Raw genomic sequence first — 27773 nt, 5'->3', positions numbered from 1 at the left:
TCTAATCTCCTTGTGTCTCATTAGGGAATTAATGTGGTGTTCCTCAAAATTTGGGCTGGGGGAAACAGATTTAAGGCACAGGAATCCTGCTGACAGAGGCTGCTGAGAGAATGTGCTAAATCAGCACATCCTCTGGCCGTGCCTTCTTCCCAGGCAATGCTAAACATTTTTGGGATGAGCTACTTTTCTACAGTCCTCCCTCTCCCCCTTCTCCTTCCCCCTCCCCCCCGCCAGTGGAGGCAAGATGGCGGCTGTTCTCTTCTCTTGAACCTTTCCTCAGTGGCCTTTCTGCCACCCATGTGCCCCATCAAGGTCGACACCAGCAGATCCTGATGTAGATCCTGGACTGAATGTATATGTGAACTCCCATTGGAGCCTGTTATGATAAGTGACTGGCAGGAGTTCTGTCTATGTGAGGTCTGTAAGACAAGGCCCTTTTGGCTGTGTTGTTTTCTATTTTTGTCTGCTATTGCACTGAACTTTAATGAAATCATTAAGGTTCAGGTCAGTGATCCAGAGCTTTATTAATATAAGATTTTAAAATTGCCTCTGGGCTGAAGATTTAAATTAAAAAGTAATTTTTTGGTCATAATTGAAGAATACCAGTCAGAGAAAATGAAGATTCAAATGGAAGTAGAGGGGAAAGCACATTGGTAGATTCTCAGTATGAATTTTGTTGTGCTTTTACAATTCAAAACACCTTATAAAACAGAACTTTGTAAATCACTATTCCTTAGGGTCATCAGTTTTTGTGTAAAGCTCCCATTGACTTCAAAGTGATCTCTCCCTGTGAGTGATAGCAGGATGTGGCTCTTAATGAAGACCAATTGTTTTTCATAGTTAGAAAAACAATGTAAAAAAATTGTTTTCATTCTAAACAAGTTACTGCACGGAAGTGAAAAAAAGTGATTATCCAAAATGTATGGACTGGTGATTAGAGCAAAAACCTCTGAGCCAGGGGATCACTGGACTCTAATCCCATGTGAGCTACTGACTCGTATGACCTTGGGCGACTCTCTTGACCTTCTTGTATCTCAGTCATCCCAGCTGGAATATTAGTTGAAAGGTATGACCTCACTGAAAACAGATGCTTCATCTGAGCTGAGCTTCCTAAGTAAATAAATTACAATGTTCATAATATTTTTTAGCATGCTGTGTCATCGCATATGTCCAATGATCAAATTTAGTTTAGGGTTTATACTTTAGTATGCTGTTTAATCCAGGGACTAAACTTGAATGTATACTCATAACAGACTTTACTCCCAAACACGATTTTGGATGTTTGATTGCATTTTACATGCAATTTACATGCTATATGTTGGGCCCGATTCTCATTTACTCTGTTCTTGGGACAGGCAAGGCGGGCCTTATCAGAGGCGAACTGAGGCGACCGCCTCAGGTGCCAGACTCGGGCGAGGGGGCGGGGTGACAAAGTGGAGAGGCCATGGCTTATGTACTCAAAAACCCAGAATGCTGCATATTGTTTTGGTTGCAAACTCTTCCAGTCTAATGTTCCAGCCACATTGGGTTCTACAAGAACAAAGGATTGGAAAAATCTGGCTAGAAATCTGGCATGCCTTAAGAAGGCAGCAAATCACCAGAGAGCATTCCATAGGTGGAAAGAGCTTGAGATGAGACGAAGGTTAAAGGCCACCATAGATGATCAGCATCAAGAAAAGATTGCATCAGAGTCTCTTTACTGGCAAAATGTTCTGAAAAGGCTCATTGCCATTGTGAGAATGCTTGCTACCCAAAACCTAGCACTGCATGGCACTTCAGATCAGCTGTATGTGCCAAACAATGGAAACTTCCTTAAAATTGTGGAGCTGAAGGCTGAGTTTGATGCTGTACTCCAGGAGCATCTAAGAAGAGTCACCACCCAAGAAATGTACACACACCACTATCTTGGAAAAACAATTCAAAATGAAATCATACAGTTACTGGCAACAAAAGTCAAACAGAAGATTGTGGCAGATCTGAAGTCAGCAAGATATTAGTCTGTTACTCTAGACTGCACACCTGACATCAGCCATACGGAACAAATGACTTTAATGGTGCATTTTGTAACAACAACAGAACCTAGTGAAAATGTCCCTGCAATGGTGACTGTCAGAGAACATTTTCTAGAATTTATTGACATTGATGATACTACAGGAGCTGATATGACAGTGTTGACACATGATGACATGTGCGATATTGATGCGAGTGATTTAGGTGATGAACTGAAAGCCCTTTCAAGATACATTTCAGCAGGATCAACTCCAAAGACTGTTCTGGAATATATGTGCACAAATAAGATGACCACCCTCTTCCCAAATGCTTTTGTTGCTCTGCGCATACTTCTAACACTTCCTGTAACACTTGCCAGTGGAGAACGCAGCTTCTCCATGCTGAAGTTAATAAAAACACATCTACGCTCCACAATGACACAGGAGAGGCTGGTCGGCCTTGCAACCATCTCAATGGAGCATGAGCTGGCCCAGACTGTGGACCTTCAGGAAGCAGTTCAAATTTTTGCAGCCAAGAAGGCACGGAAAGCACCACTTTGATTATTCAAACAGATAAAAATGCCAGTGTTTACCATGCAGACAAGAAAAATTACATTTGCTGTTCAGATATTTGAAAGTTAAGTGTTACTTAAAATTTTTGAACAAGGCATTTTAAGTTGTTAGTTCTCCTTTATTGGGGTAGGTAGCAGAGCAGTACCATGAGAGGAGTAAAACAGGAAGAGGGCAGAATTGAGAACTTTCAAAGTTTTGGCCCAAGCGAAGGGGCATGGGGGCATCATTTGAGCTCCCTGCCTCAAGTGCCAAAATGTTGCGGGCCGGCCCTGAGGTCAGGGATGGAGAGTAAAGGTGGTTCAAAGCTACCTTTTTACTCCCCATGTACAGAGGCCCACTGAGATCTACTTGACTCTCAGCATAAGTTAGAGCAGACTCGGTGCCCTCAATCTTCAGTTCTGCTTTCACAGCCGCTGGGAAGAAGAGAACAGCCAAAATGTTCTGGTCACAGCTCCCAACACACCCCGTATGTGCCCCCAAACCATCCTTTATTCCAGGTGCTGTGAGCAAGGCTAGCATAAAGCCCTTTATGCGAGCTCTACGCTGGCCAGAGAGAACCTCTGCACCCCTTTGTTCTGCCAGAGCACAGTAAAGGAATTGTGGTCTAACTGAGAATCAGGCCTATTGTGCACTGGTTTTCAGAGAGGATTTAGGCTTTGGTGGGTTTGTGACAGTCCCTTAGGAGTATTCTCACTTTTCTGCAAGATTCTGTGTGTCCAGCCAAGACTGTAGGCCCCAACCCTATGAGGTGTTAAGAATTCCTCCATGGTGCTGAGTTCTATCCTTTCCCATTGGCATCAATAGGTTTTGAGGGCACTGAGCACATTGACAAAGGGGATTCAGCATTTCTGAGGAGAAAGTCCTTATACTGTTTTAATGTTGCTTTTAATAGTTTGGAAAATAAGCAATCCTTCCCTAATTTCAAAACAGATGCATTAATGAGGCTGTGAGTCCATTTACATTCTCTTTTGCTGTTTTGGAAGAGAACAGTTTAATGTGTAAGAAGACTAGCATGCACCAGGGGGAACCGTGCATCATCCACTCTCTGTTTCTTTTACCCTTTTGTTCATTCCTGCAGCATAACTAAAAACCGTCCTGGGAAAATGAGATTGTGTCATTTTCACTCAGTGGGAACTGTCAACACCAGTAAGATGCTTCATTAAGTAAAAAACGTAAGATGATCTTCTAACTCAGTCGGAGTCAGTCATTGTCAGACAGCCGTTGGGAGCCTTTTTAGTGTTGTTATTATTCTTTCCTGACTTGAAGTTCATAGTAGTACAAAATAGTGTCATGCTGCTGTTGGCACCATTTATAAAAACACTTGTTAGAAGAATATTTTCCCAAGATTTCTGTTCTTACCTGTAGTTTTCAGTGTGGTTTTGCCTGCTTATAGGTTGCATGTGCAACTTTAATTCAGGCATGCCCTAACTTTTGAGTGCTTGACTTTGCTACCCTACTATTCGTTCAGTGTAGGGGTGGGTGTGGATGTGGGTGCTAGTGTTGGATATGTGGATAGATGGATAGAAAGGAAGGTACGTGTGACAAGAGGGAACAATAATGCCTGTTCCCCACCTGTACAATGGTGATAATAATTCTACCTTTTTCCCACTCTTTTTTTGTCTTGCCTATTTAAATTGTAATTTCGAATTTACTATCTCAGAAATCAGGAAGCTACTAAAATTGTTTTTTTGACAGAATTGATTTCTCACTTTTTTTAACGTGCCAAAACATTGATTCTTCATTCTCTAAATTTGCTTTTGTTGACAAAATTGTAGCAGTATGAACAAGCTCCAAAATCATCTGAGCCTTTTACTTTGAGATAGGAAACCCAGTAAGATCTAAACTAAAGGTGTTTAATAGTTTCCCAAGCAGCAATGTCATTCATGAATTATAGTACTGAGTTATTGCAATATTTTTAATGAAAAAATAACAGGAGGCTACATTGCTCCTAAAACCGTAGGCCAAATTCAGTTACCTTGATGTAAATCTGGATTAGCATCAGATTCTGCTCTCAATTACAGAGGTATACATCTTGAATAGTTCCAGTGGACAGTGTGAACATTGATTCACTACAGCACTTGCAACTGTGAAAAGTTTAGTAGTCCATTGGGTGACTTAGGTCACCATTAATTTTGTTAGGTAGTAATTGGACTACATGAGCAGATGGCATATATTTATAGGGCCAGCTTTGTGGTGATCCAGCTATGTTACCCTGGAACATACTGGGGAATATATAAAAATGTATAAATACATTTTTTATTTAACCTCACTGATGCTTAATATTAACTTCAGTGGGTCTTCCCTTTTTATTGTTAAGTTTTGTACTTGCTGATTCACACTCAATCACTATCCATATCCAAATACTTAGTGTATAGCGTGTGCCATGTAATGTTATGTATCCCTACTTTCTATGGAATCATAGAGTATTTATAGGAACTTAAAGGCAAATATTTAGCTCAATGCCCAAAGACTTAGAAATGCAGCTCCTCTTGTTGTTAATGGGATTTGAATGCCTTATTTCACAAACACATTATCCTGAAAATAATTAATGCAACCATAGTGTCCTCTAATGACCTTTGATATTTAGACATCACGCTGTCAATTGTTTTTGAGCCGTTAAAGCTGCCATCCATTGTGCTGTTAGATCTCATCAGCATAGTATTCTCATGGCTGTTGGGCTATTTTTAATTATTTTTACGTTAATACTCCTATTATTTTGATTGGAAATATATATAATCAATGCATCAACAAGTTCATTTAGCTTTAGCCACAGTAATAGCCAGTTGTTCTCATTAGAAACTGACCAACACTCCTACAACATGTCAGCCAAGTTGTGGGAATTAATGGTGTAAATTTGTTACAAGGCAGTGATTTAACAAGTCAGCACAAAGCAGTTCTAGTTACAGTGGCTAAGAGACTTATGTGAGTCAGACTTTATTAATATGTCAGTTGGATTGCACGTAGAGTTCTTTTCAGACATTGAATACCCCTGGTGCCTGCCGTTCATTTCATTAATGTGATACAAGTACTGTGAACTGATAACATCATATGGTGAGACAGCAAAAAGAAGCGCGGTCTTCAGGTTTCTTGAAGAAGCTCATTGTTTGAGTAAAGGCTTGCAGGGCTTTTGGCAAAGTCAGAAGCAGAACATCGCAGAGCCTTCATTGTTAAATTAGTTGTTGATCTGCTAAGCTATGAGTCTATAATATCATAGAATTTGTAATATAGGTTACCAATGGCACATTGATTATTCAATGCTCTTTCTAAGAGACCCATCTCTTCAAGATAATAATATTGCCAGTAAGTTTTATTCAGCATCAATAGTTGCCTTAAATAACAACAACAACAAAAAATTCAACTCTTTTAAACTGGTGTATGCATGGGGTGTTTAAATAGTAACATAGGGCCAGAATTGACCACCCTAAAACATGAGTACTGCCTTCCTGCAGAGTGAGGGTAGCAGAATATGGCACATACATATTAAATATTCCCAAAGGAAAATATTCATATGTACAGAGAAAAAAATGCCTACATGTCATAGATATCACAAGTCTATAATTAGACATTCATTACATATACCGGTAAATATTTGATTTAATATATTATTACAGTAATGTATGAATGAGTGCAAGCATACTGTTGTATAGAATTGTTATTTACATTGTATTACCACATAATAATATCACATTACTATAGCAGACAGTAATGGGGATCAATTTTCATTGCAATGTACAGGTTTTAACTATATGAGACTAATTAAATTTAAAGAGAGTTGTATGCTAAATTCTGCTGAACATTTATGCCACAGTATGTAGGAATACATTATATGTTTTCTTGAAATAGAAAATGTATTTGAATGAATAGAGCAAGCACATTACTTCCAGAAACTGAGAGAAGTAGATGTTGTTGCTAAATTTAGCAGCTGAGTAAATCTGGTATTTGAGCACACTCAGAGATATTCATCTTGAGCACCCTCCTGACAAGTCAGTAACAGAATATCAATGTATTTGTAGAGATCACTGTTTGTCCTCCTTGTTACACCTTTTGTCCCCAATCCTGCAAATGCTAAGGACCAGATCTTCAGTTGATATAAATCAGCATTGCTCCATTTATGTCTCAACTGGTGTAAATCAGCAGAACTCTGTTGACTTCAAGCTGAGAATCTGACCAATGGGAAGCTTAAAAGTGGTCATCTTCATGTTGTCATTTCAGATTGATGCATCCAACTCTGAATATACACTTCACTTGCTAAAATCCTATCCACTGCAAAATAATATAATTACATTTCCTACTTACATTCCTACAGGGCACCTGCTTGGGCTTTCCCATGATGACTCCAAATTCTGTGAGGAGAACTTTGGCTCCATGGAAGATAAGCGCTTAATGTCCTCCATCCTGACTAGCATTGATGCTTCCAAACCCTGGTCAAAATGCACTTCAGCAACCATAACTGAATTTTTGGATGATGGTCATGGTACGTATTATTATACCTGGTGTCAGATATAGTTTTCAGCTTTGCACACTCCTGTTATATATCAAAGCAGTGTTTACAGAAAGCTCATTCTTATGTTATCAGGAAAATTGTGAACCAGATTCTGCCATCCTTATTCCTATTGAGCACTACCAAGCAACTACTTGCAAGCAGTAGGTAGTACACAGCATGCCTAGGAACTTGTTTGTATGAACAGTTAGCACATGGCAAGCTGGGGTGTAAATCGACTCCTGTTTCAAAATGGTGTAGCTCAAAGCGCACTGTGGAATGTTTAGTGTGTGGTGTCCATATGGACAGTTAGTACACAGCAGGCTGGTGCAAGATAGATTTACACCCAGCTTGCAATGCAATTTAACTGTTCATATAGACAAGCCCTAAGACTGGCAGAATCTAGCCCCTTGAGTAGCCTGCATAACATAGATAAGCATGGATAGAATGTAGGTGGATTATAGTCAGTGATGTTTTCACTGGGAATGTTGGTGAAGTTTAGCTAACAACCACAGTATTACTTTTTGTTTCCAAATGCTGAAGAAGAGAGTCCAGAGAGCATTTTATCCAAAAGATGCATGAATACCTTGGCTTATCAAGTAATTAAAATGGGCATTAAAGGTTATCAGGTATTTGGCTAAAAAGTGAAGATGCTACACTTAGAAGCCTCATTCCTCTTACTTACTATTATTTATGTCATGTTAGTGTCTAGAGGTGCCAGCCAGGAATTAGGACTCCTTTGTGTTAGGCACTATTGATACACATAACAGAAAGACAACCTCTGCTCCAGGGATCTTACAGTCTACTATACAATACTTTAGAGAACAAAACTAATATTCTATCTCTTGCCAAAACAAGGTAGCTATTTAGAAATTTCTAGCATACTCAGAGGACTGAGTCTGACGAAGTGGGTATTCACCCGTGAAAGCTCATGCTCCAATACGTCTGTTAGTCTATAAGGTGCCACAGGACTCTTTGTTGCTTTTTACAGATCCAGACTAACACGGCTACCCCTCTGATACTCAGAGGAGAAGGGCTCCTCAGCTAGCAAGCCAGAGTCTTTAGTCAGGGTCTTTGATTATTAACCTGATCCTGAATAAATACTATACAATGTAGTATGTTAACATTTTATTTAACTTTGACTTAATAAAAAGCTTTTTTTTAAAAGCATAATCAGTAATCCTAAATGCATTTTAAATTGTTCATTGTGCTTGCAAAGCAACTGCAATTCTTAAACAAGCCAAGAATATTCCAAAATACTGAGATAAAAATTACGTAATTGAGCGAATGGATCAAGTTGTTATGGTAACTTCAGTACTTATGGATGAAAGGTACCGCATGCCTGCAGAATGTACAGGATTCTTTTTTTAAAGCAAGTAAAGTAAATATTTTATTGGTAATTTCAGGGCTGTCCAAAATGCTTTATCCTATTATTGTATCTGGAAAATTACTTCAGTTTTTCTCTCCTAATTTTATGAGCTCCATTAATCTAGGGTTGTCCTGTTTTATGGTACATATCACTTTGGCATTAATTTAATTAACAGGTTAGTTTCCACATGTGCAAGAGCAGATCTGTATCACATAGCTGTGTCAGGCCTGGAGCAGACCAAAGAATGAACTCTGATTCAGATCCACAGTGTATCCCCTTTCCCCCCACCTTTCTCTGGGGAGGGAGTAAGTTACTTCATTCCTTTTCTCCCCATACTGTGAACCCAGCCAGCTACTCTATGAGGGGCAACGAGTGTGAGTTCAAAGACAGGACTCCTCCCATTCTCCTCACTGCCAATTTTCTTGCATTGGGAAGTGTATAGGGCAGGGGTCCCCAACCTTTTTGTGGCCAGTAGCACATTCATGTTTTCAGAAGAGTGTGGCGGGCGCCAACAATTTTTCAAGGCTTATTTTGTATTTGTACATTAAATAATACGAAAAACATCATATTTAATATAACATAATATATGAATCCAGAGAGAAGAGAGAAGCCGCGAGGACAGAGAACACCGGCGCCCGCAGCCTGCAGCCCCGGAGTTCTCTGTCCCCAGCAGGCGCAGGGCTGCGGCTTCTCTCCGGCTTAAGCTGCGGCCCTGTGCCTGCCAGTGACTGAGAACCCAGCACCCGCAGCCCCGGAGTTCTCTGTCCCCGTCAGGCGCGGAGCCGCGGCTTGTCTCCCCTGCTGGGCACTAGGCAGGCCCCGCGCCTGCTGGGAACAGAGAACACCGCGCTCGCAGCCTGAGTTCTATGTCCCCATCAGTTGCGTGGCCGTGGCTTCTCTCCTCTGCTGGGCACTAGGCGGGCGCACATAAATGCCCCGGCGGGCGCCATGGTGCCCACGGGCACCACATTGGGGACCACTGGTATAGGGAATAGCCCCTGCTCCCTACCCCATGGCTGGAGTCACGATCTGAGCTGGAGAGTAACTGGAGTTGTGACAAGCAAGCCCAAAGGACACAGGCCATTTACTTCAATGGGAGCAGGTTGGGCCCCAAATCATTCAGGACCATGTTCCAATCCCCTTACTCACAATAAGTAGTACCTTAGCACACAAGACATCCCCAAGATTTTGGTGACACTTCTCCCACAGTAACGTACTACACCAAGTGAGGAAGGCTCTCAGAATCTTGCTTTCATTTAACATGATTGGGTCAGGTTGTGTTGCCCTTACTCACCCTGCTGAGCACTTAGTCACTAACACCAATAGTTCCACTGAAGTCTCTAACATGGTGAAGTGCTCCACAATCTGACCTACAAGCTGCTTTCATGCCTGGCATTACTCCATTTATTTCAAAATCATAATGGATCCCTGTGGAAGCTCAGGCAGTCTGATTGTTTGAGTGTCTGAACTTTCAGACATGTTTTCTAAACAAAGACATTTTTGGTAATAGAGTTTTGTTTCATTCCATTGTATCCCCTTGTGGGATCTTCTGTCTATTTTTAAATCAAGGATTTGTATTGACAAAAGATAAACGTAACCTATGAAATCAAACCCCTCTCCCAAAAAAACCCCTATCCAACAGTCTAAATTGTTAAATTTCCCTGACTGAGAATGTTGCAGGGGCATTCGGTGTACAAGGAATGGGAATCTTTTAGTTTATTCTTTTTCAGGCTCACTGAAATCACAGATCAAAAGCTCCCACTTGGATTAATGCCCCAGCATGCGCTATACAAATGATGTCACTTCAGCCACTGAACTCTATTGGATCATGAAGCCAGTTTGAAGGTCGGGGTGTATTAAGAGTAAACAGGGTCTAGATCAGTGGTGGGTAACCTGCGGCCCACGGGCCACATGCAGCCCATCAGGGTCATCTGCTGGTGGGCCGCGAGACAGTTTGTTTACATTGACTGTCCGCAGGCCTGGCCGCCCACAGCTCCCAGTGTCCGCGATTTGCCATTCCCAGTCAATGGGAGCTGCGGGAAGCGACAGTCAGCACATACCTGCAGCCCGCACTGCTTCCCGCAGCTCCCATTGGCTGGGAACGGCGAGCCGCAGCCAGGGAGCTGCGGGTGACCGTGCCTGCATACAGTCAATGTAAACAAACTGTCTCGCAGCCCACCAAAGGATTACCCGGATGGGCCGCATGTGGCCCGCGGGCCACAGTTTGCCCACCACTGACCTAGATACATCAGATTTTCAGGGCTCCCCAAAATAATTTTGTGCCACCCCTTCACCACTGCACCCTTTCCCCTCCCTCTTGGCCAACTCCTGGTGGCTGAAGTTTAGGATGGCTCTCTCTGAATTTTTCTTTTGAAGAAGTTATCTTTCTGCAGTCTCCCATGTAGACAGATGAAAAGACCGTGACTCCAAAATGCTATCAGGCAGCGAGAGGTACCTACCCATTCATTCAGACATAATGAGTGCGGAGCTGCAGCTGCCACACTATAGAGGAGCAGATACCTTACAGTACACACTGTAGCATCTCTGAGAGAAAGAGAGAGAATATCTCCATATACTTTGAGGTTCTTTGTCGCTGGCTTTTACATTGTCATGTGCAATCTAACATGGGAGAGATTGTACAAGAAGAAGAAGAAACTTTCTTTCTTTCTTTGGAACATAGTAAACTAGCACTATATTTTGCTTTGGACAAACGGGAGCTTGTGAATCATGAACTGTGACAACTAGAGCATGTCAGCATTGACGTGAGAAAATAAATAAATAAAGCACTCCATCTGCTGCATGTTACAGCTAAACTTACAGAAACTGAAATGAAATCCAAATTGCTGGACTTATTGGTAGGCTGCCTTCGTAAAAGAAGGGTGACTTCCTTACTAAGACTTTAGTTAACCTTCCCATATAGTTTTTTCCCCCCATTGATCTAAGGTGCTTTTATGGCCTTATTACCAGAGTATTTGAGCATCTCACAATCTTTAATATGTTTATCCTTACAACACCACCTGTGAAGTAGGCAAGTATCATTATTCCCATGTTACTGACAAAGAATCAGAGAAACTAAGCGACTTGCCAAAGGTTACAGAAGAAATTTGTGGTGGAGCAGTGAGTTGAACTGAGGTCTTCTGACACCTAGCTAGCACCCTAACCACCGGATCCTCCTCCTTCTCCTTTTGCAGCCATGATTTAATTGATGACTTTATGTTACTGATTTGATTTAAGGCACCAATATGATATTGTGGAAGAAAAGGTCTATTTACTCTTCAGAAGACAGGAGAAAATTCCTTCTATTTGCTTTTACCTTCTCTCTACCATATTGTACTGATTATCTGTATTTTTGGTCATTATTTATTGCATGCAGGCAATGTGTTCAGTACTATACGTAGCCTAGACAAAGAGAGTCTCTGTCCCAAGAAGTTTACAAGCTCTGCTCATCTGCCTCATGCAGAGTTTTATTGTGCAATTCTGTCTTGTGCAACATGTGTGTAAGACATGTAAGAGATAGTGAGATGGCTTGGACTGCATTGCCATCAAATGTCAATAACGTGTATCGTAATTCTAGATCTTTGTTAATCAGATCTGGACTGTGCGGTCAGTCACAGTGCGGTTGTGTTCACAGATCTTGGCTGAGATAGAGGCTTGGAAACTGGCTGAAGCTCACCCTGCCCATGTTTATAGTCCCTAGATATATTTGTCCAGGGGCTGGAGACAGGGCACTTTCAGTAAAGAGAACTCATCTCTGGAATTCACTGCCCACCCAGTTAGGAAAAACCTGAGTTTGCTGATTTTCTGGGCATGAGGGCCCATATGTAGAATGTCTATTCTTGAATGAACAATTGGGTTTTAACATGTGTTAACTAAGAGAACAGAAAATTCTAGTGTATAGAAGGACACAGTCATTTTAGCTGGTCATGGTTAATCCAAGGGTGAACTAAAATGACTGTGTCCTGTCTACATTAGAATTTTCAGTCATGTCAGTTAACACATGTTAAAACCCTATGGTTAGTTCAAGTGTAGACAAGCCACTGGGGGTTGAGGAATGTTTGAGTATTAATACAGTGGCAGTTTTGTGTTATTTTTGTCATATGTTTCAAAATGCGGAATTGTTGGTGCGGTTAGAGTTTGAAAAGCACTATGTATATGTGATAGTAATGAATACAGCTAAGTCTAACAAGCTGGTGCTCTCTCTTGTCAGCATCCCAAAGTGGTGCTAACTTCCTCCATCAGCAGGAATGGTGTGACGGGGCAGATATTTGCTGGGTTATTTATTTTTACTGAACACAGTTTTTGACAGAAACTGCTACTAGTTTTTATTTTCCTTTTAGAAACCCAAGCCCTTTGTATTGTAAAAAACATCTGTGTGTCCTCACCCTCCACTGTGCCTTTAATATTTTATGTTACAAGACACATTTCACAATGGGGTCCTTTTAATGACTTTTATCTTGGGACACCAGCCTATCCGTTAGAAGAAGCACACCTTGTTTTCATTTTTAAAAAGGCAGTGTAGTCCAGACTAAAGATAAGATCAACATGTTGGGTAAATCAAGGCCACCAGGGGACAAATGGAGCAACAAACTTAATGAGATGGGTCTTCTCAGTAATAAATAAGTGATGATGCTGAAAGGCTTTTTGGCTGAATTTAGCTGTTGAGAGCCCTTAGTGGTCTTTAGGGAAAGCAAACAATTGCAGTAAATGTGTTTTCTTGAGGGAAATTAAACTTGTTCATTTTTTTTAAAGCCTCTAAACTAGGTCTTGAAACATGATGCCAGACCTTGAATTCTCATATTTTGTAAGCTATGGTAATTGTGAAGTATTTATATTACACATTTTGTTGGTTGCAAAGCAAGATGGGTTGTGGTAAGTTATTCTGGCTGAGGATAAGTGAAGTATGCCCATACCACATGATATGACAGAGTTTAGAGTGAAGACCGAGTTTCCCACATCAGCATGTGAGTTTGTCAATGGTGTGAAAAATTTTGTTAGAAAAGGACTCGTGAAGAACGTGAATGTGCTTTGCATTTTTAAAGAGAGAGGGAGCCAGGCAGATTTTTGACATTTGCAAATAACAGCGTTCTATCTTATATTTTAATTTATTTATTTTTTTATTTAAAGATTAATAGAACTGTTCAAACTGGGTCCAGAAGTGGCTAACTGTGATTCTTTACATGAGGAGCCCAATGCAAATTTAACACCAACGTAACCTTTGATATGCTGCTTATATTTTCCTTTGAACTGATTTTTTTTTCTTAAAGGGCCCCCCTGGCTACAAATCTATTTTTTCATGCATTTTCTGGCTTTCCTTTAAAAGCTTTGCCTTTTCAAATGTTCTGGCTCAAAATTCAAATGACAGCTTTGCTTATTTTATGTGTCTCTTGATCGTGCCTCAAATCCAGGGCCGGCTCCAGAGCCCAGCGGGGCAAGCACCCGCCTGGGGCGGCCCTTTCCCGGGGGGGCGGCAGGCTGGGCCGGCGGACCTGCCACAGTCATGCCTGCGGGAGGTCCACCGGAGCCCCGGGAGCAGCGGACCTGCCGCAGGCATGACTGTGGAGGGGACGCTTGGCCGGAGGCTCCAGTGGACCTCCCGCAGGCATGGCTGCAGATGGTTCGCTGGTCCCGCAGCTCGGCTGGACCTCCCGCAGGCATGCCTGCGGCAGCTCAACCGGAGCCGCCGGACCAGCGAACCGCCCGCAGCTGCGGGAGGTCCAGCCGAGCCGCGCGACCAGCAGACCCTCCGCAGTCATGCCCACGGGAGGTCCGCTGCTCCCGCGGCTCGGGGGCGCCTCCCGGGCATGACTGCTTGGGGCGGCCAAATTTGTAGAGCCGCCCCTGCTCAAATCACAGATTGATAAATAGAGTGGAACCCACTTTGAGTGAACTCAGATACAGTGAAACACAATGCAAGTCCCAAATTGCCTCAATGCAGTTCAATGTTCTAATGTTTATAGTTTTGGGGGGCAGGGAGGAAGGGCTCACCACAAGACAAAATAAACAGCTAGACAAACAAGAGTTTGATACCTGTTCCCTGAAGAAGTGAGGTTTTTTTACCCACGAAAGCTTATGCCCAAATAAATCTGTTAGTCTTTAAGGTGCCACCGGACTCCTTGTTGTTTTTGTGGATACTGACTAACATGGCTACCCCCCGATACTTGGTCCCTTGGAGTGCAGCAGATGGAGAACCCAGTTGCAGTAACAATGCCTGATCCAAAGCCCACTGAAGTCAATGGGAGTATTTCTGTTGACTTCATTGAGGTTTGGACCAGGTCCATAATCTTTATCACCCTGTCTGGCTTGAAAGCTAGAGGTTGTATAGTACAGATAACAAGGAAGTGAGTAATAAATTGGATTGTTCTTTCAGGGAACTGTTTACTCGACCAACCACGAAAGCAGATCTTGGGCCCTGAGGAGCTTCCAGGACAAACGTATGATGCCATTCGTCAGTGCAAACTCGCATTTGGACCTGAGTACACAGTGTGTCCTGGCATGGATGTATGCTCTCGCCTGTGGTGTGCAGTTGTTCGCCAAGGTCAGATGGTGTGTCTGACTAAGAAGCTACCTGCTGTGGAGGGGACACCATGTGGGAAAGGAAGGATCTGCCTCCAAGGAAAATGTGTTGACAAAACTAAAAAGAAATATTATTCGGTATGTTACTGCTCCAATGGCCAAAGCCTGGGGAAATCTTAGAAGGCTTGATCCTGCAATGTGCTGATTGTAACGGGTGTTAAAGGGATGGAGCATTGGCAGGGTTACACCCATAGTCTATAGCAGGGATCGGCACACAGCATGCCAGGGATCAGCACAGCATGGATCGGCACGCGGCATAGCAGGGATCGGCACTTCAGCACGCGGCATGCCAGGGTAAGCCCCCTGGTGGGCTGGGCTGGTTTGTTTACCTGCCACGTCCGCAGGTTTGGCCAATCGTGGCTCCCACTGGCCATGGTTCGCTGCTCCAGGCCAATGGGGGCTGCAAGAAGCCGTGGCCAGCACATCCCTCAGCCCGCGCTGCTTCCCGCAGCTCCCATTGACTTGGAGCAGCGAACCGCGGCCAGTGGGAGCCGCAGTCGGCCAAACCTGCAGACACGGCAGGTAAACAAACTGGCCTGGCCCGCCAGGGGGCTTACCCTGGCGGGCCGCGAGCAGAAGATTGCCAATCCCTGGTCTATAGAGTAAAAACTGCCTTCTTGTTTATTTGATATGCAATTAAATTGTTGCTGGTGTAGACCCTCTTCTGATACTTTTGGAAAAATGTTGCTGAATGTCAGGAAGCACGTTTTCTTCTCCCAGGGTATTGGAGCTTTCACCCTAGGAAAACTGGAAACATTATTTTAAAATATAGACCTTGATTCTGCAGTGAGGTGGAACTCAGGAGATGGAGGGGCTGTCAGGCTCCCATTCATAGCTCCCTGGTTCTAAGGCACCACTGACATAAGTTAAATATGCATAGCTTTAATTTACGCCACAGAAGAAAAGTTCCTTGAGGACCTTAAACTAGTGGAGAATCAGGTATATTGGAGCTCCTCTTCAACATGTCCCTGATAGAAAGAGCAGGTTTTTAGAGCAGGAGGCATCAGAGCCGGTACAAGAGGTGACAGAGCCCCCTCCACCAGCTTTACATGGTTGGAGTTTCTCCATACACAGGGGAACTGTCCAGTGCAAATCTTGAGCTGCTTGAAGTTCACGTTGCATGACGCTGGTGCGAGAAACAGTACAAATCCTAAAAGAAGGTCTCTGCCCAAAGAGCTTTGTGAGAATGTTTAAGAAATATTAGAATAATTCAGACCTAAGTGCATTCTCTCTTTATATAACTGTATTTTCTCAAATGACGTATTCCCATCCTCCTGGTATAAAATGCATACATTTCAGAAGTATAATTACAGTGAAAGTGGTGCATTGTGCACAGAGTTTTTTCTCTTAAGTGAGCCAAGATAGTAGAGTGGCAGGCTTAGCTGCAAACAGTATCTGACTGCTGTCTCTTATGCCAATGCGCCTCAGCACTTTAGCTCGCTGGCAGAGAAGTCACTTTAACTGCACTCCTTTTGCCACACTCTGTTTTACCAGCTCATACCTTTCCCTCTTGAACTTAGAACAGCTATGAAATTCAATCTGTATTTCTGTTTATGTGCTGAATAAATTAAAGACAGTCACTTAATTGGGGAAGATTATAGCAATATAATTCAGGAAGATCATTAAATTAGCAATGTGATAGGCATTCTGTGATATGGCTGGCATGCATGTGAAGTGTCACTTTGAAAACAAAAGTGATTTTGATAAAGGTACCATGAACACTATTCACATTTCTTGAGAAATCTAAAATACAAATCAGAGTCACATGATCTTGCTTAGGTTGGTCAGGTCATAGCTATTTATATAACTGATAATCTAGCAAAAGGACTCCATGATGAAGAACAATATCTCCTTACCACAAGCAGTGCCATACAACTGTACTACTTAATTAATCACAGTGATCAATAATAGCAGCATATTACCTAGGCAGAGTAGAGCTAAATGAAGTGGGCCTGGAAGAACAATTATCACAAAGAAAGAATGGAAATGGGATTAGGAGTCCTTTAAATTGAAGTGTGTGCACAGTGAAATGGGTAGAATTTGGTTCTGCAGAGTTAGGCCATATACTGCCCTTGACCCACATCCAGAACTCCGCCGGACATCATGCCACCTACATGAAGATCAAGGGCAGTAAATGGCTATGACTGCAAGTGAAAAGTTTGTCAGAGTTACTCCACATCCTAATATGAGGAGAGCCCCAGTTTAAACAAGAGGAAAAACGTCTGCTCTTTTGGGGACAAGTATCTGTGCTTTTGAGATATAGTATCTTCATTCAGGTTTGGATCATCTTTTCACATCCCACTGTTTCATGTGTTCTAGGCTTCAAACCACGGTAACTGGGGTTCCTGGGGTCCTTGGGGACAGTGCTCCCGTACATGTGGTGGAGGGGTTCAGTTTGCCTATCGTCACTGCAACAACCCAGCTCCTAGAAACAACGGGCGATACTGCACTGGAAAGAGGGCCATCTATCGCTCCTGCAACGTCGCATCCTGCCCAGCAAATGGTATGTTCTGCAGCAGCCAAAGCTGCTTGACTTTACAGCCTTTGTTCCTGTTATATGATAAATACTAACCTCCATAGGAGAAAAAAAGAAGATGGTGTCCATTGTAGCTTCCCCCAAATGTACCACAATGTGGAAACATTAGCTACAAGTGATAACAAAGTCACTGTAACACAGTTTAAATTCAAAAGCGTAATTAACCCTGCAAAGAGATGGTGGCTACTGACAGGAGAATTCCATAAACAGCAGCCCTGCTCTGGAGAAATGAACCAGATGAGCAGAGTTTTGACATTAAGATGCTTATAATGTCATGAGAGCATTGCCAAAATAAAAAATTCAGAGGATTTTCAAAGGCCATTAACAGGTGTTGGGGCAAGGAGGAGGAATAGTGTGAATTTAACCTGGTATCATAAGACCAAAGAAGGTAGCTGTGCATACTGACATTTGCAGTATATCCTATGATAAACACTAATGAGATGAATGATCATTCTCCAGCTAAAGCCTTTCGACAAGAACAATGTGAAGCAAGAAATGGCTATCAGTCTGATGCAAAGGGTGTCAAAACGTTTGTTGAATGGGTCCCTAAGTATGCTGGCGTGCTTCCTGGAGATGTGTGCAAGCTCACCTGCCGAGCCAAAGGGACGGGTTACTATGTCGTGTTTTCTCCAAAGGTAATGTACCTTCAGTGACAATTTCAGTGCCAGGCTCTGAAGGGTATTTTGGAAAGCTCTGTAGCTAGGCTGTATCAAGGAGAAGAATACCTTTTGTTTAATCATATGTTCCAGAAGAGCACTGGCCAGAATTGACCCCTAAAATTAGACAGTTTTCCACATGTGCATGCATATGAAATTGTGCTTGCTAATTCAGTCAGTACTACTTTCACATCAATAGTAGGTAAAAAGGTTTCTCTATTTATAGACGGCAGTGCACATTGGGATCTTTCTAGTTGAAAGGAGTTGCTTTGTCTGTCTGCAAACTACTAAATTTTGCTCCAAGCTGCATTGATATGAATCCAGAGTAGCTCACTTAAAGCCAATGATCTGTTATGTGACCTATGATTAGAGTTTATTATTTCTGACATGGTAGAATCAAGAGTAAAGTGATTCCTATGTATCCCTTAGTTATGTGCCTTTCTTCTTCTAGATGTTCTGAGACTGAATTAATTCAAGTTTTATAAAGTACTTTGAGACGGTCAGATGAAAGGCTGTCTATAAGTGCAAAGTATCACTGTTCATAAAATCATCCTTAAATCAGAACTTCTGATTTAGTGCCTTAGGGTAAATAGAAGAAGAGCCATATGTCAGATGCCTGTGGCCCCTTTGTTAATGTTTCTGCTGCATTAGTGCCCTGAGGGTTAGATTGCATCAGTCCTGGCAGGCAGAATAAGAACTGTATTCTGTTAATCATCACACCAAATGCCAAGCAAGCAGAAAAGTGTGAACTAGAACTCACACATGCAGAAGGCACTGTTAAAAACATACTGAGTAATTGCTCCTTTATAGTACAGCTTTAGATAATTCACAGTAGGTATACTGAGGCTGAACTAAATAAATAGCAGTGCTTGCCAATCAAATACACAAAAGCAAATCTTTTTACAGCTTTAACTAACAAAGACTTAATTCCCCAGGTGACTGACGGAACTGAATGTAGGCCATACAGTAATTCAGTATGTGTCCGGGGAAAGTGCATTCGAACTGGTTGTGATGGCATCATCGGTTCAAAGCTCCAATATGACAAGTGTGGGGTGTGTGGAGGAGACAATTCCAGCTGCACGAAAGTCATGGGAACCTTTAATAAAAAGAGGTAATAATTTTGGATGGAAATAATTGTACCCTTTCGTGCAAGCAGAATTATTAGAAGATTTTTATAACTATAGATGCAAATGAAGCTTACTGAATAGATGTGTCTAAGTCAGAAGGAAAAGTACTGTCCGTAAGTAAGGCTGCGAGTTTGTCATGGAGGTCACGGATTCCGTGACCTCCGTGATTTCTGCAGCAGCCGATGTGTTTGGCTTAGGGGCCGCTCAGGCAGCCCCTGCGCCAGGTGCACCGGCCACTGCTGGGCCAGTCTCAGGCTGCAGCAGAGTTTGGGTGTGGGAGGGGGCAGGGGCTTGGGGCTCAGGATGGGGTGAGGCGGGCTCTGGGCGGCGCTTACCTGGGGGGCTGCCTGGAAGAAGCAACATCCCCCTCTCTCAGCTGCAAGGTGGAGGCGTGACCAGGCAGCTCAGGGGGCTGCCTCCGCCCAGAGTGGTGGCTTCGCAGCTTCCATTGGTCATAAACCCCAGCACCCACGGGGCCCCCAAGCAGCCCCCTCTCCCCGCAAGTTTTATTCACTGGTATTTTTAGTAAAAGTCATGGACAGGTCACGGGCCGTGAATTTTTATTTACGGCCCGTGACCTGTTCGTGACGTTTACTAAAAATATCTGTGACTAGAACGCAGCCTTACGCATAAGACCTTGTAAAGGCACAAGTCTGACTGGGTGCCAGATTTCTATTAATTAATTAATTTTATTCATATAAGACATCCCAGAGAGGCGCATTTCCTAAGTTTTATTGCACTTCTCAGATGTTTAAAACAAGCTTCCTAACACTAGCCAGGCTATGTAATAATCAGAGAATACTAAATATACTATGAAATAATCTTGAGATACTAAATATTCTAGAGAGCCTACAATTCTGAATGCTTGTGACCTTGAGTATAAGAATTAAACATCTTTCTAAATCTGAATTGAAATAAGATACCTTGCAAGTAGTGGTTGACAAATGAAGTAAAGGTGCCGTAATTATCTGAGTTAAGCATTTGGCCGTGCCTTTCATTAGACATTTTGTAATTAACCTTTAGCTTTATGAAGTTTCAAAGGAAACATTTTTTTCTCAGTGATCAAGATTATTTTTAAATGTTCCCAAGGTACCTTACCCAGCTGTTAGCTTGCTCACTCTTTCCTTAATCATCATTATAGCAAAGGCAGTATGAAACAGCTGTAACCAATCCACCCAGAGGTGGCAGAAACTCAGTTTGAAAGGGTTAGAGTTGAGGTGCTTTGCATGGGGAGTGGGGGAGCAGGCAGAGATGGAAGTTTGGGGTGTCAGGGACAGGAAGGTGAATGGGATGGATGCTCTGCATGGGGAGTGAGGACTGCTACAGAGACTCAGCTATAGGGGGTGGCTGCCTGCTCCCGATGCATATCTTTTTAGCTTTCCTTGGCAGACCTAATGTGCTTCAAATTTCATATCTCCCCTCTTATGCTCAAATACATATGCTTCAGGTATATAAACTGTCAGTTATTGTTCATTCTTCTTGAATCCAATTCATATACAATTAGTACTGAAACCAAAGATTAAGTCATTTGAAGTAAGTGCAGTGATTTTTTTTTCAAGGACATAAAAATGAATTAAAAAAAATAATGAACAACATGTTAAAAATTAATTGGATAGCATCAATCTGAGATGGGCCTCCAGCTGAATGCTTTCAAGGCCTGATCCAAAGCCCATTGAAGTCAACAGGTGACTTTCTATTGACTTCAATGAGCTTTGAATTAGGCCCTCAAAGCATGTCCATTTATTTCTCACTAGCTACTTAACATGCTCCTTTCCTCCTTGCAGTAAGGGCTACACGGATATAGTGAAAATACCCGTAGGGGCAACTCACATCAAAGTCCGACAGTTCAAGTGTAAAGACCAGAACAGATTCACAGCTTACCTGGCCCTGAAGAGGAAAAATGGTGAGTATTTTGTCAATGGAAAATACATGATCTCCACTTCAGAAACAATCATTGACCTCAATGGAACTGTCATGAACTATAGTGGCTGGAGTCACAAGGATGATTTCTTGCATGCAATGGGACATTCTGCCACAAAGGAGATTCTTATAGTACAGATTCTTGCCACTGACCCAACTAAAGCAGTGGATGTCCGTTACAGTTTCTTTGTGCCAAAGAAGCAAACGCAGATGACTAACTATGTCACGAGCAATAGCAACAATAATAAAGTAATACCACAGCTCACGCAGCCACAGTGGGTGACTGGACCCTGGCTTTCTTGTTCTCGAACGTGCGACACAGGATGGCATACCAGGACTGTGCAGTGCCGAGATGGGCATGGAAAACTAGCTAAAGGATGTCTTCTCTCTCAGAGACCATCGGCATTTAAGCAGTGCTTACTAAAAAAATGTTAACCTGTGGTTATGATCTTCTTAAAAAGAGGTCTAAGTAAGCCATTGTTGACATACTAGTATTAGATCTACCTAGGCAGACAAAGCCAAGGCTTCAATATACTTACATACAGTCTCAAATTATGGGCAGAATCTGCCTATTTGGACCAAATGAAGATGTGCACTGCTCTAAGTGACAGTGAGGTGATCTTAGTATGTCGCAGAAACTAAACATTAGAATTGTTATAAGCCCTCTGTGTCTGCAAAAAAGGAAGAGGAAAAAACAGTGAATGGACAATCATGGGATATTTGAAGGTTACAGAATCATCTCCCCCTTTTCACCTACCTCTAATACAGTATGTCCTTAGACAACTTTGTCATACTTACCCATGATACCACAGTAGCTTATTTTATACAGTTTATAAATATCTTCCCTTTGGTATGTCACTTTATATCACTTGGTTCTACTCATTTAAAAAAAAACAATCTTTCTATAAGCAAAGTGATTGACCAAAGTATGTCTGCAGCCATTGTGGACCTCTTCCATTTTTTCAGAAATGGCTGTGGATGTTTTACTGGGAAACGAAGCGCTTGCTGTTGTTTTTAAGAGTCGTTACAATTTTCTGACAACAGGAAATGCATTTCCATTCTAGGAATTTTCCTGACAGCAAAACTTAATTGCATAATAAACAATGTTCTTCCTCCAAGAAATTCTCACAGAGGGAGCATCTCAGCAGCCATGCAGGTGAACAATAGCTGCTAGTCTTTACGTAAAATAAAGGCATGTATTATTTTGTAGAAGCAAGTTATAGAACCAAAAATTACAGTTCAGATAACTCAGATATTTTGAGACTGTTCTCAGCTGCTTTCTCTGTTGTTTTCTCTATGGCTTCCATGTGAAATCTAACAATGTGTAATGTACCTACATCTACTGAAGAGACTATAAAAGGTCAAAAAACACAGCAAGCAGTTAATAGTATTTGATCAGTGTTTTGTCCACCATATCTAACTCTGGTATCCATTTTACCAGTAGAAGTTTGTTAAAAAAATCAGTTTGTTTCATTGTGTTTTAAAAAGCTGTAGAAGTCATTCACATGTTGTATGCCTTGCATATTTTGGAGGATTAAGGGTCACAGGGAAGTTAAACCAGGCCAGGATGTGGTGGATATAACCAATCTCAGTAAGACTGTTTCCACAGAGTAGGTAGAAGCTCTTAATGTTTTTCAGCAACTCTTTCCAGATCACATTGTGATCTGACAGATGATCTGCCACTGCACAAGGCCATTTCATTGTAGGCAAGTAACAGATAGTGGGTTGATCCAAGGCCCATTGAAGTCCTTTCTTTTGATCCAAAGCCCCAAAAGAATAAACATTGCCTGAAGTCTACATAAACCTGCTGATGCACTTAATAGAACCTAGATTAGACCAAAATAGATTCTGACCCAGACCTTATCCACCAATTTGTCCACATGGTGTGAGTGTATGTAAATAGATGTTTGTTTTTAAGTCAGGATTTTCAAAAGAGCCTAAGGAACTGAGGGAATCTGACTCCCTTAGGCTCTTCTGAAAATCTCAGTCTTTGACATCACCAGTAAGTCAGTAAAGGAAACTGGTTTGTTTGCAAAGCCCAAAAGGGAAATTTCCCTTCAGGCTGGCACAAGTATGTATTTGGGACTCTGAACTCTAGAAAGCAGATAGTCGTTTTCAAATAGCAGAGAATTACTACAGCTGTACATTTGGAACTTGGAGAAATGTCTATTTTTGTACAATATATTAATTATACTAATAGAAACAGGACATGTTAATTTGTGATAATTGAATGTGTGGGTATGTTACTAGATATGAGACCAACTGCTGTTGTCAAGAGTAGCGTGGCCTTATTGCTAGAAATGGTCCTGGACAAAAAATATTGATTTTTTTAGAATTCCTACGCTGAATTGAATGAAGTGAATCTAAACAGACACTGACCATCCCCAAACTTTTGGACAGTTCAGATCCAAACTTTCCATCTCTGTTCATTACAGAGAAAGACTATGCCCACAGTGTCAGTGTCACTTCTAAAATTACCTTACTTATGAAGACAGAATGTGCAAGCAGTTGTGTTTGAATCATATTTCTCACATATTAAACAGTGATGAGTAAACTTTTTTTGGATGTTATACAAATTCCAGAAAATGAAACTACAATGTATACTTTTCAAATGTATACTTTTCCTAGAGTTTTGTGTAACAAGTAGGTATCAGAACAAACCAAATAGTGAATATTTCCCTTTCACAGTCACCCATCCTTTAACTAAAATTAGTTTTTCTAACTCATATAGCACCTTACCGGGATAGCCAAATACATAAAATTGGGCAACTGAGTGTGGAGTGGTGGAATCTGGATTGTCACATCTTCAGACTGATGTTCAAGAGTTGATTCCTTTGAAGTTGTAGAGAAATGTAAGGGGGAGTAGACAACAATCGCACAATGGGACTGATTCAAAGCTCATTGCCTTCAATGGGCTTTGGTTCAGACTCTGATTAGGAGTGAGATTTGTCTTTGTGCATGTGTGTGGAATGTTTCCTGTCTCTCCCCACAGCTGCATCATGAGCAAGTGTCCCAAAGACACCTGAAATCAGTGAAGTTACACCAGAGATGAATTTGGCCCTTACGGAGAGGCAGCCTTTCACAGTAAAAGGCATGTGCTAGGGGAAACTTGTGAAGTGAACGTGGACTGCTCAGGTGCAGGAGAGGGAGGACTAAAAGGAAGAGTAGCAACTTCCTTAAAAGTCTCCAGGCCAAATCTTGTGGTGGTATAACTAGTAGTTTAAGTTAGGCATCAGGAGTAAATTGGCCAGAACACAGGTGGAAGTAGTAAGATAGTATAAATTGCATCAATTTAGCATTCAGTGAATATGCAAAACAAGTGTAACTTACACACTGAGGGGGCCAAGAGTGGCATAGCAAGAAAAGCTAACAGGATGGTGAAAAGTAAGGTAAGTTTGCCTGCTTTATTTTACACCCTCCTTTGTAGCTGCTTTCTTCACACGTCAGTTACATTTGTTTTGTGCATCTGCTGATTGCAATTTTGGTGCAAGTTACATGACTATCATTTTGACTCATGTTTTGACCAACTTAATCCCTAAGTATTCAATTAATATTTTACATCACAGTTTATATCACTGCTGAGTTTTGCCCAAAGTGCTTCAGAAAATGCTTCTAGCTAATGGAAATCCAATACAAAAACTCCAAATAATGTTCTCTATATAGAAATAAAACTTGGAAGGAATCTCCTTTAGTGTCTCCAGTGCTAAATTAACAGCTGATGTATTGGGATTCAGCACCATTGTCTTCCACTCATATCACTATTACGTGGTATGTCTTACACTAAATAAGACATCACATTGTTAGAATAATTATTTTCACTATGACAAAGGTTATCATGTTTGATCTGAGTTGATCAAGAAATTCAACTTAGTCACCTTCCTGTGGAAACAGTTTTATCCCATTGGGAGTGGGGAGCGGGGAGGGAGGGAGAGTTAGGGGCTTAATCACAAATGTAAAAAAAGCAACACAGCACTGAAAATAAATAAATAATTTATTATTTTTACAACTGGTATGTGAATGGATGTAATGAATTTATTTATTCTTATTTAACAAAATTACCAATTGTACAAATTCTATATTTATCATCTTTTCTTTTCCTTTTTTTATTTATGCTTTATATTTGTGTGGAAAGTACACTTTGTGAGTTTACATGATGTGTAGCACTGGTTGCTTTTGAGTTTTGTTTGGTTGTTTTTTTAACGAAAGTTTTCTGCATGAAATAGGTGTGTGTGTACACATATGCACACACACTGTATATATGTATATTCATTTTCTGCTACCAGATTTTTCCTTTCCAAAAGAAGTTATGATTTTTAATTTTTATGAAACAGTGTGCAAAGCTCCTTGATGTACTTAATGTGCTTCTAAAGTCTCATAACAACCAAATCATAGAGCCCATTGACCTAAAAATCATTGAACCAGAAGTGCCAGATTCTCATTCCAGATGCACACATACAGATTCTATTAGAGGCCTCAATCATTGACCATTCAAGACAATGAGAGTTTTGCCATTTAATTCAATGGAAGCAGGAGCAGGCCCATAATGAATGGGAGATGTGTATATGCTTCCAACAGTGAAATTTGTCTCAGTTGTCGAGATGGCGTGTGAGCGTTCAGTCACACAACCGCTTGTACGTTAATGTGGACACTCTGGAAACTTCTTCCTTTGTGCCTTTTAGAAAATATACCCCAAATATTGTAGGATTTGATGTACAGTGACATATGCTACTTTCCCAATCACAGCAGCACTAGTAGTTCAATACTATCATCTTCCTAGCATCAGATATAATGAGAAGCCGACCAGAAATACTTGCTTCATTTTAGTTTCATTATTTTCTAGCCATGCATACTATATTGGACTTCAAAAAGGCACACAAAAAAAGTAATCCAAATGTGCATTTGCCAAAAAGCCCACAATGTGTCCCTATGAGTGCTCATTGCTTCCACTATTTGTCTGATTCAACTCCTGTTGAAGTCAATGGGAGTTGGACAGGGCCCTATTTGAGGAGAAATTAGCAGTGTAAGCAAACTTACATCTGTACAGTCATTTATTTAATGATGCAAAATAACCTTAATGCTAGTGCCACACAAAGCAAACAACCTAGTCCAAATTATTCAGTTGTGTATCATTTATATAGTGTGTACACTTCTCCCTTACTTAGGACCTGATCCAGAGCCCACTGAAGTCAATGAAAGCCTGTTCATTGACTTCAGGGAGCTTTGAATCAGATTCTAAAAATAGACTTGTGGGGAAGGAGAGTTAATCATTTTGTCCTACTGAGCAATCTTTTTTGGATCAGCCTCTTATTAAGACTGATAAGAAAAATGATATGTTGTCCTCTGCAAAGAAATGGTAGGAGCAAGGAGCACCTTGCTATATCGGCGTAGCCAAAATCGAACATTCTCTAAATAAGTGAGGACTGCAATTTGCAGCCAAAACAGGGAGTTTATTTTTAGCACATCCCTGCGATAGTGCATAGTTTGTAAATAGCTGCCAACACATGTCTATGCATTAATATATGTCACTAGGAGCATTCCCAAGAGTGTTATTGTTTGTTGTTACCATCCATATGAGTGCACAGAATATTGGCTTGTGTATAAGGCTGGTTCTCTAGTTTGGAAATCTACACATTTGTCAGTGCCTTTGCAAATGCTTGCTAATGTTTACGCTTGTCAGTTCCATTAACTGTTCCTTCAGCTATTTCGGTTTTTAATGTGTACACCTGTAGTGATTCTTAGCATGAGAAAAATTGTCAGTGACATGTCTTCAGCTGGAATTAATTGATATAGCTCCAGGATCTGGCCCATTGTTGTTGCAAATTCAAGTTTTCAGTGGTGACACAAAAGTCTTGCAAGAACCCAACTAGAATAACAATCTTCCAGGTGAATGAAATGACAACTTGTTTCCTGACACTCAATATTTCTCCTGAATGTCTTGGCAGATTTGTTGTCCTGCTTCTTTATCTACTGCAGTTTTAATTGTCAAAAACAAAAGCCACATCCTTGTTTCTCCTTACTTAGATATTTACAATAGCTGACAGGACATTAAAAACACTTCTGTGTATATCAGCTGAAATCTTACCTATTCAAAATTGAACAATTAGATATCTGTATGAATGTATAGATTAACTCAGTCTATATAAAAATGCATTTTGTATATATGGATGGGTATATGGGTCTCCAGTATACTCACATATACAGGACCAAATTCTGATTTGTTACACCACTGTAGATCTAGAGTAACTTCATGGAATGATTCGACTTCTATTTATACTATTGTAACTAAATGCAGAATTTTTCATATTGTATCATAAACTGGTTTGTGCAGATTGACATAAAAAATGTGATGTAGTATGCAGTGAACATGGTTCATCATTGACGCATTACTCAGTGAATGTCATGCAAATGTACATTACTAATCCCTCATGAGACACACGAAATATGCTGAATCTAAATGCTTTTGAGCAGTCATTTAATAATCCATTTCAGTTTTACCACAGGGGCATGTACATAAAGTCATGTAGGACCAAAATGAGAGGTGTCATAGGGAA

The 27773-nt window shown here is 41.3% G+C and overlaps 1 protein-coding gene across 1 annotated transcript in view; it reads left to right on the top strand.

Annotated features, from left to right (window-relative positions):
- ADAMTS5 (ADAM metallopeptidase with thrombospondin type 1 motif 5) overlaps positions 1-22079 on the top strand; it is a 44450-nt gene extending 22371 nt beyond the window's left edge. The window contains exons 3-8 of the mRNA XM_045010431.1: positions 6868-7035; positions 14778-15061; positions 17303-17486; positions 17979-18154; positions 19111-19286; positions 21087-22079. Of these exons, the coding sequence (XP_044866366.1) occupies positions 6868-7035; positions 14778-15061; positions 17303-17486; positions 17979-18154; positions 19111-19286; positions 21087-21657 (1559 nt within the window). The 3' untranslated portion in view covers positions 21658-22079. The remainder of the gene's footprint in view (positions 1-6867; positions 7036-14777; positions 15062-17302; positions 17487-17978; positions 18155-19110; positions 19287-21086) is intronic.
- Positions 22080-27773: the final 5694 nt, after the last annotated feature.

Source organism: Mauremys mutica, chromosome 1 (assembly GCF_020497125.1).
Source record: "Mauremys mutica isolate MM-2020 ecotype Southern chromosome 1, ASM2049712v1, whole genome shotgun sequence".
NCBI classification, from domain to species: Eukaryota; Metazoa; Chordata; order Testudines; family Geoemydidae; genus Mauremys; species Mauremys mutica.
This window is presented reverse-complemented; position numbering and strand designations above follow the sequence as displayed.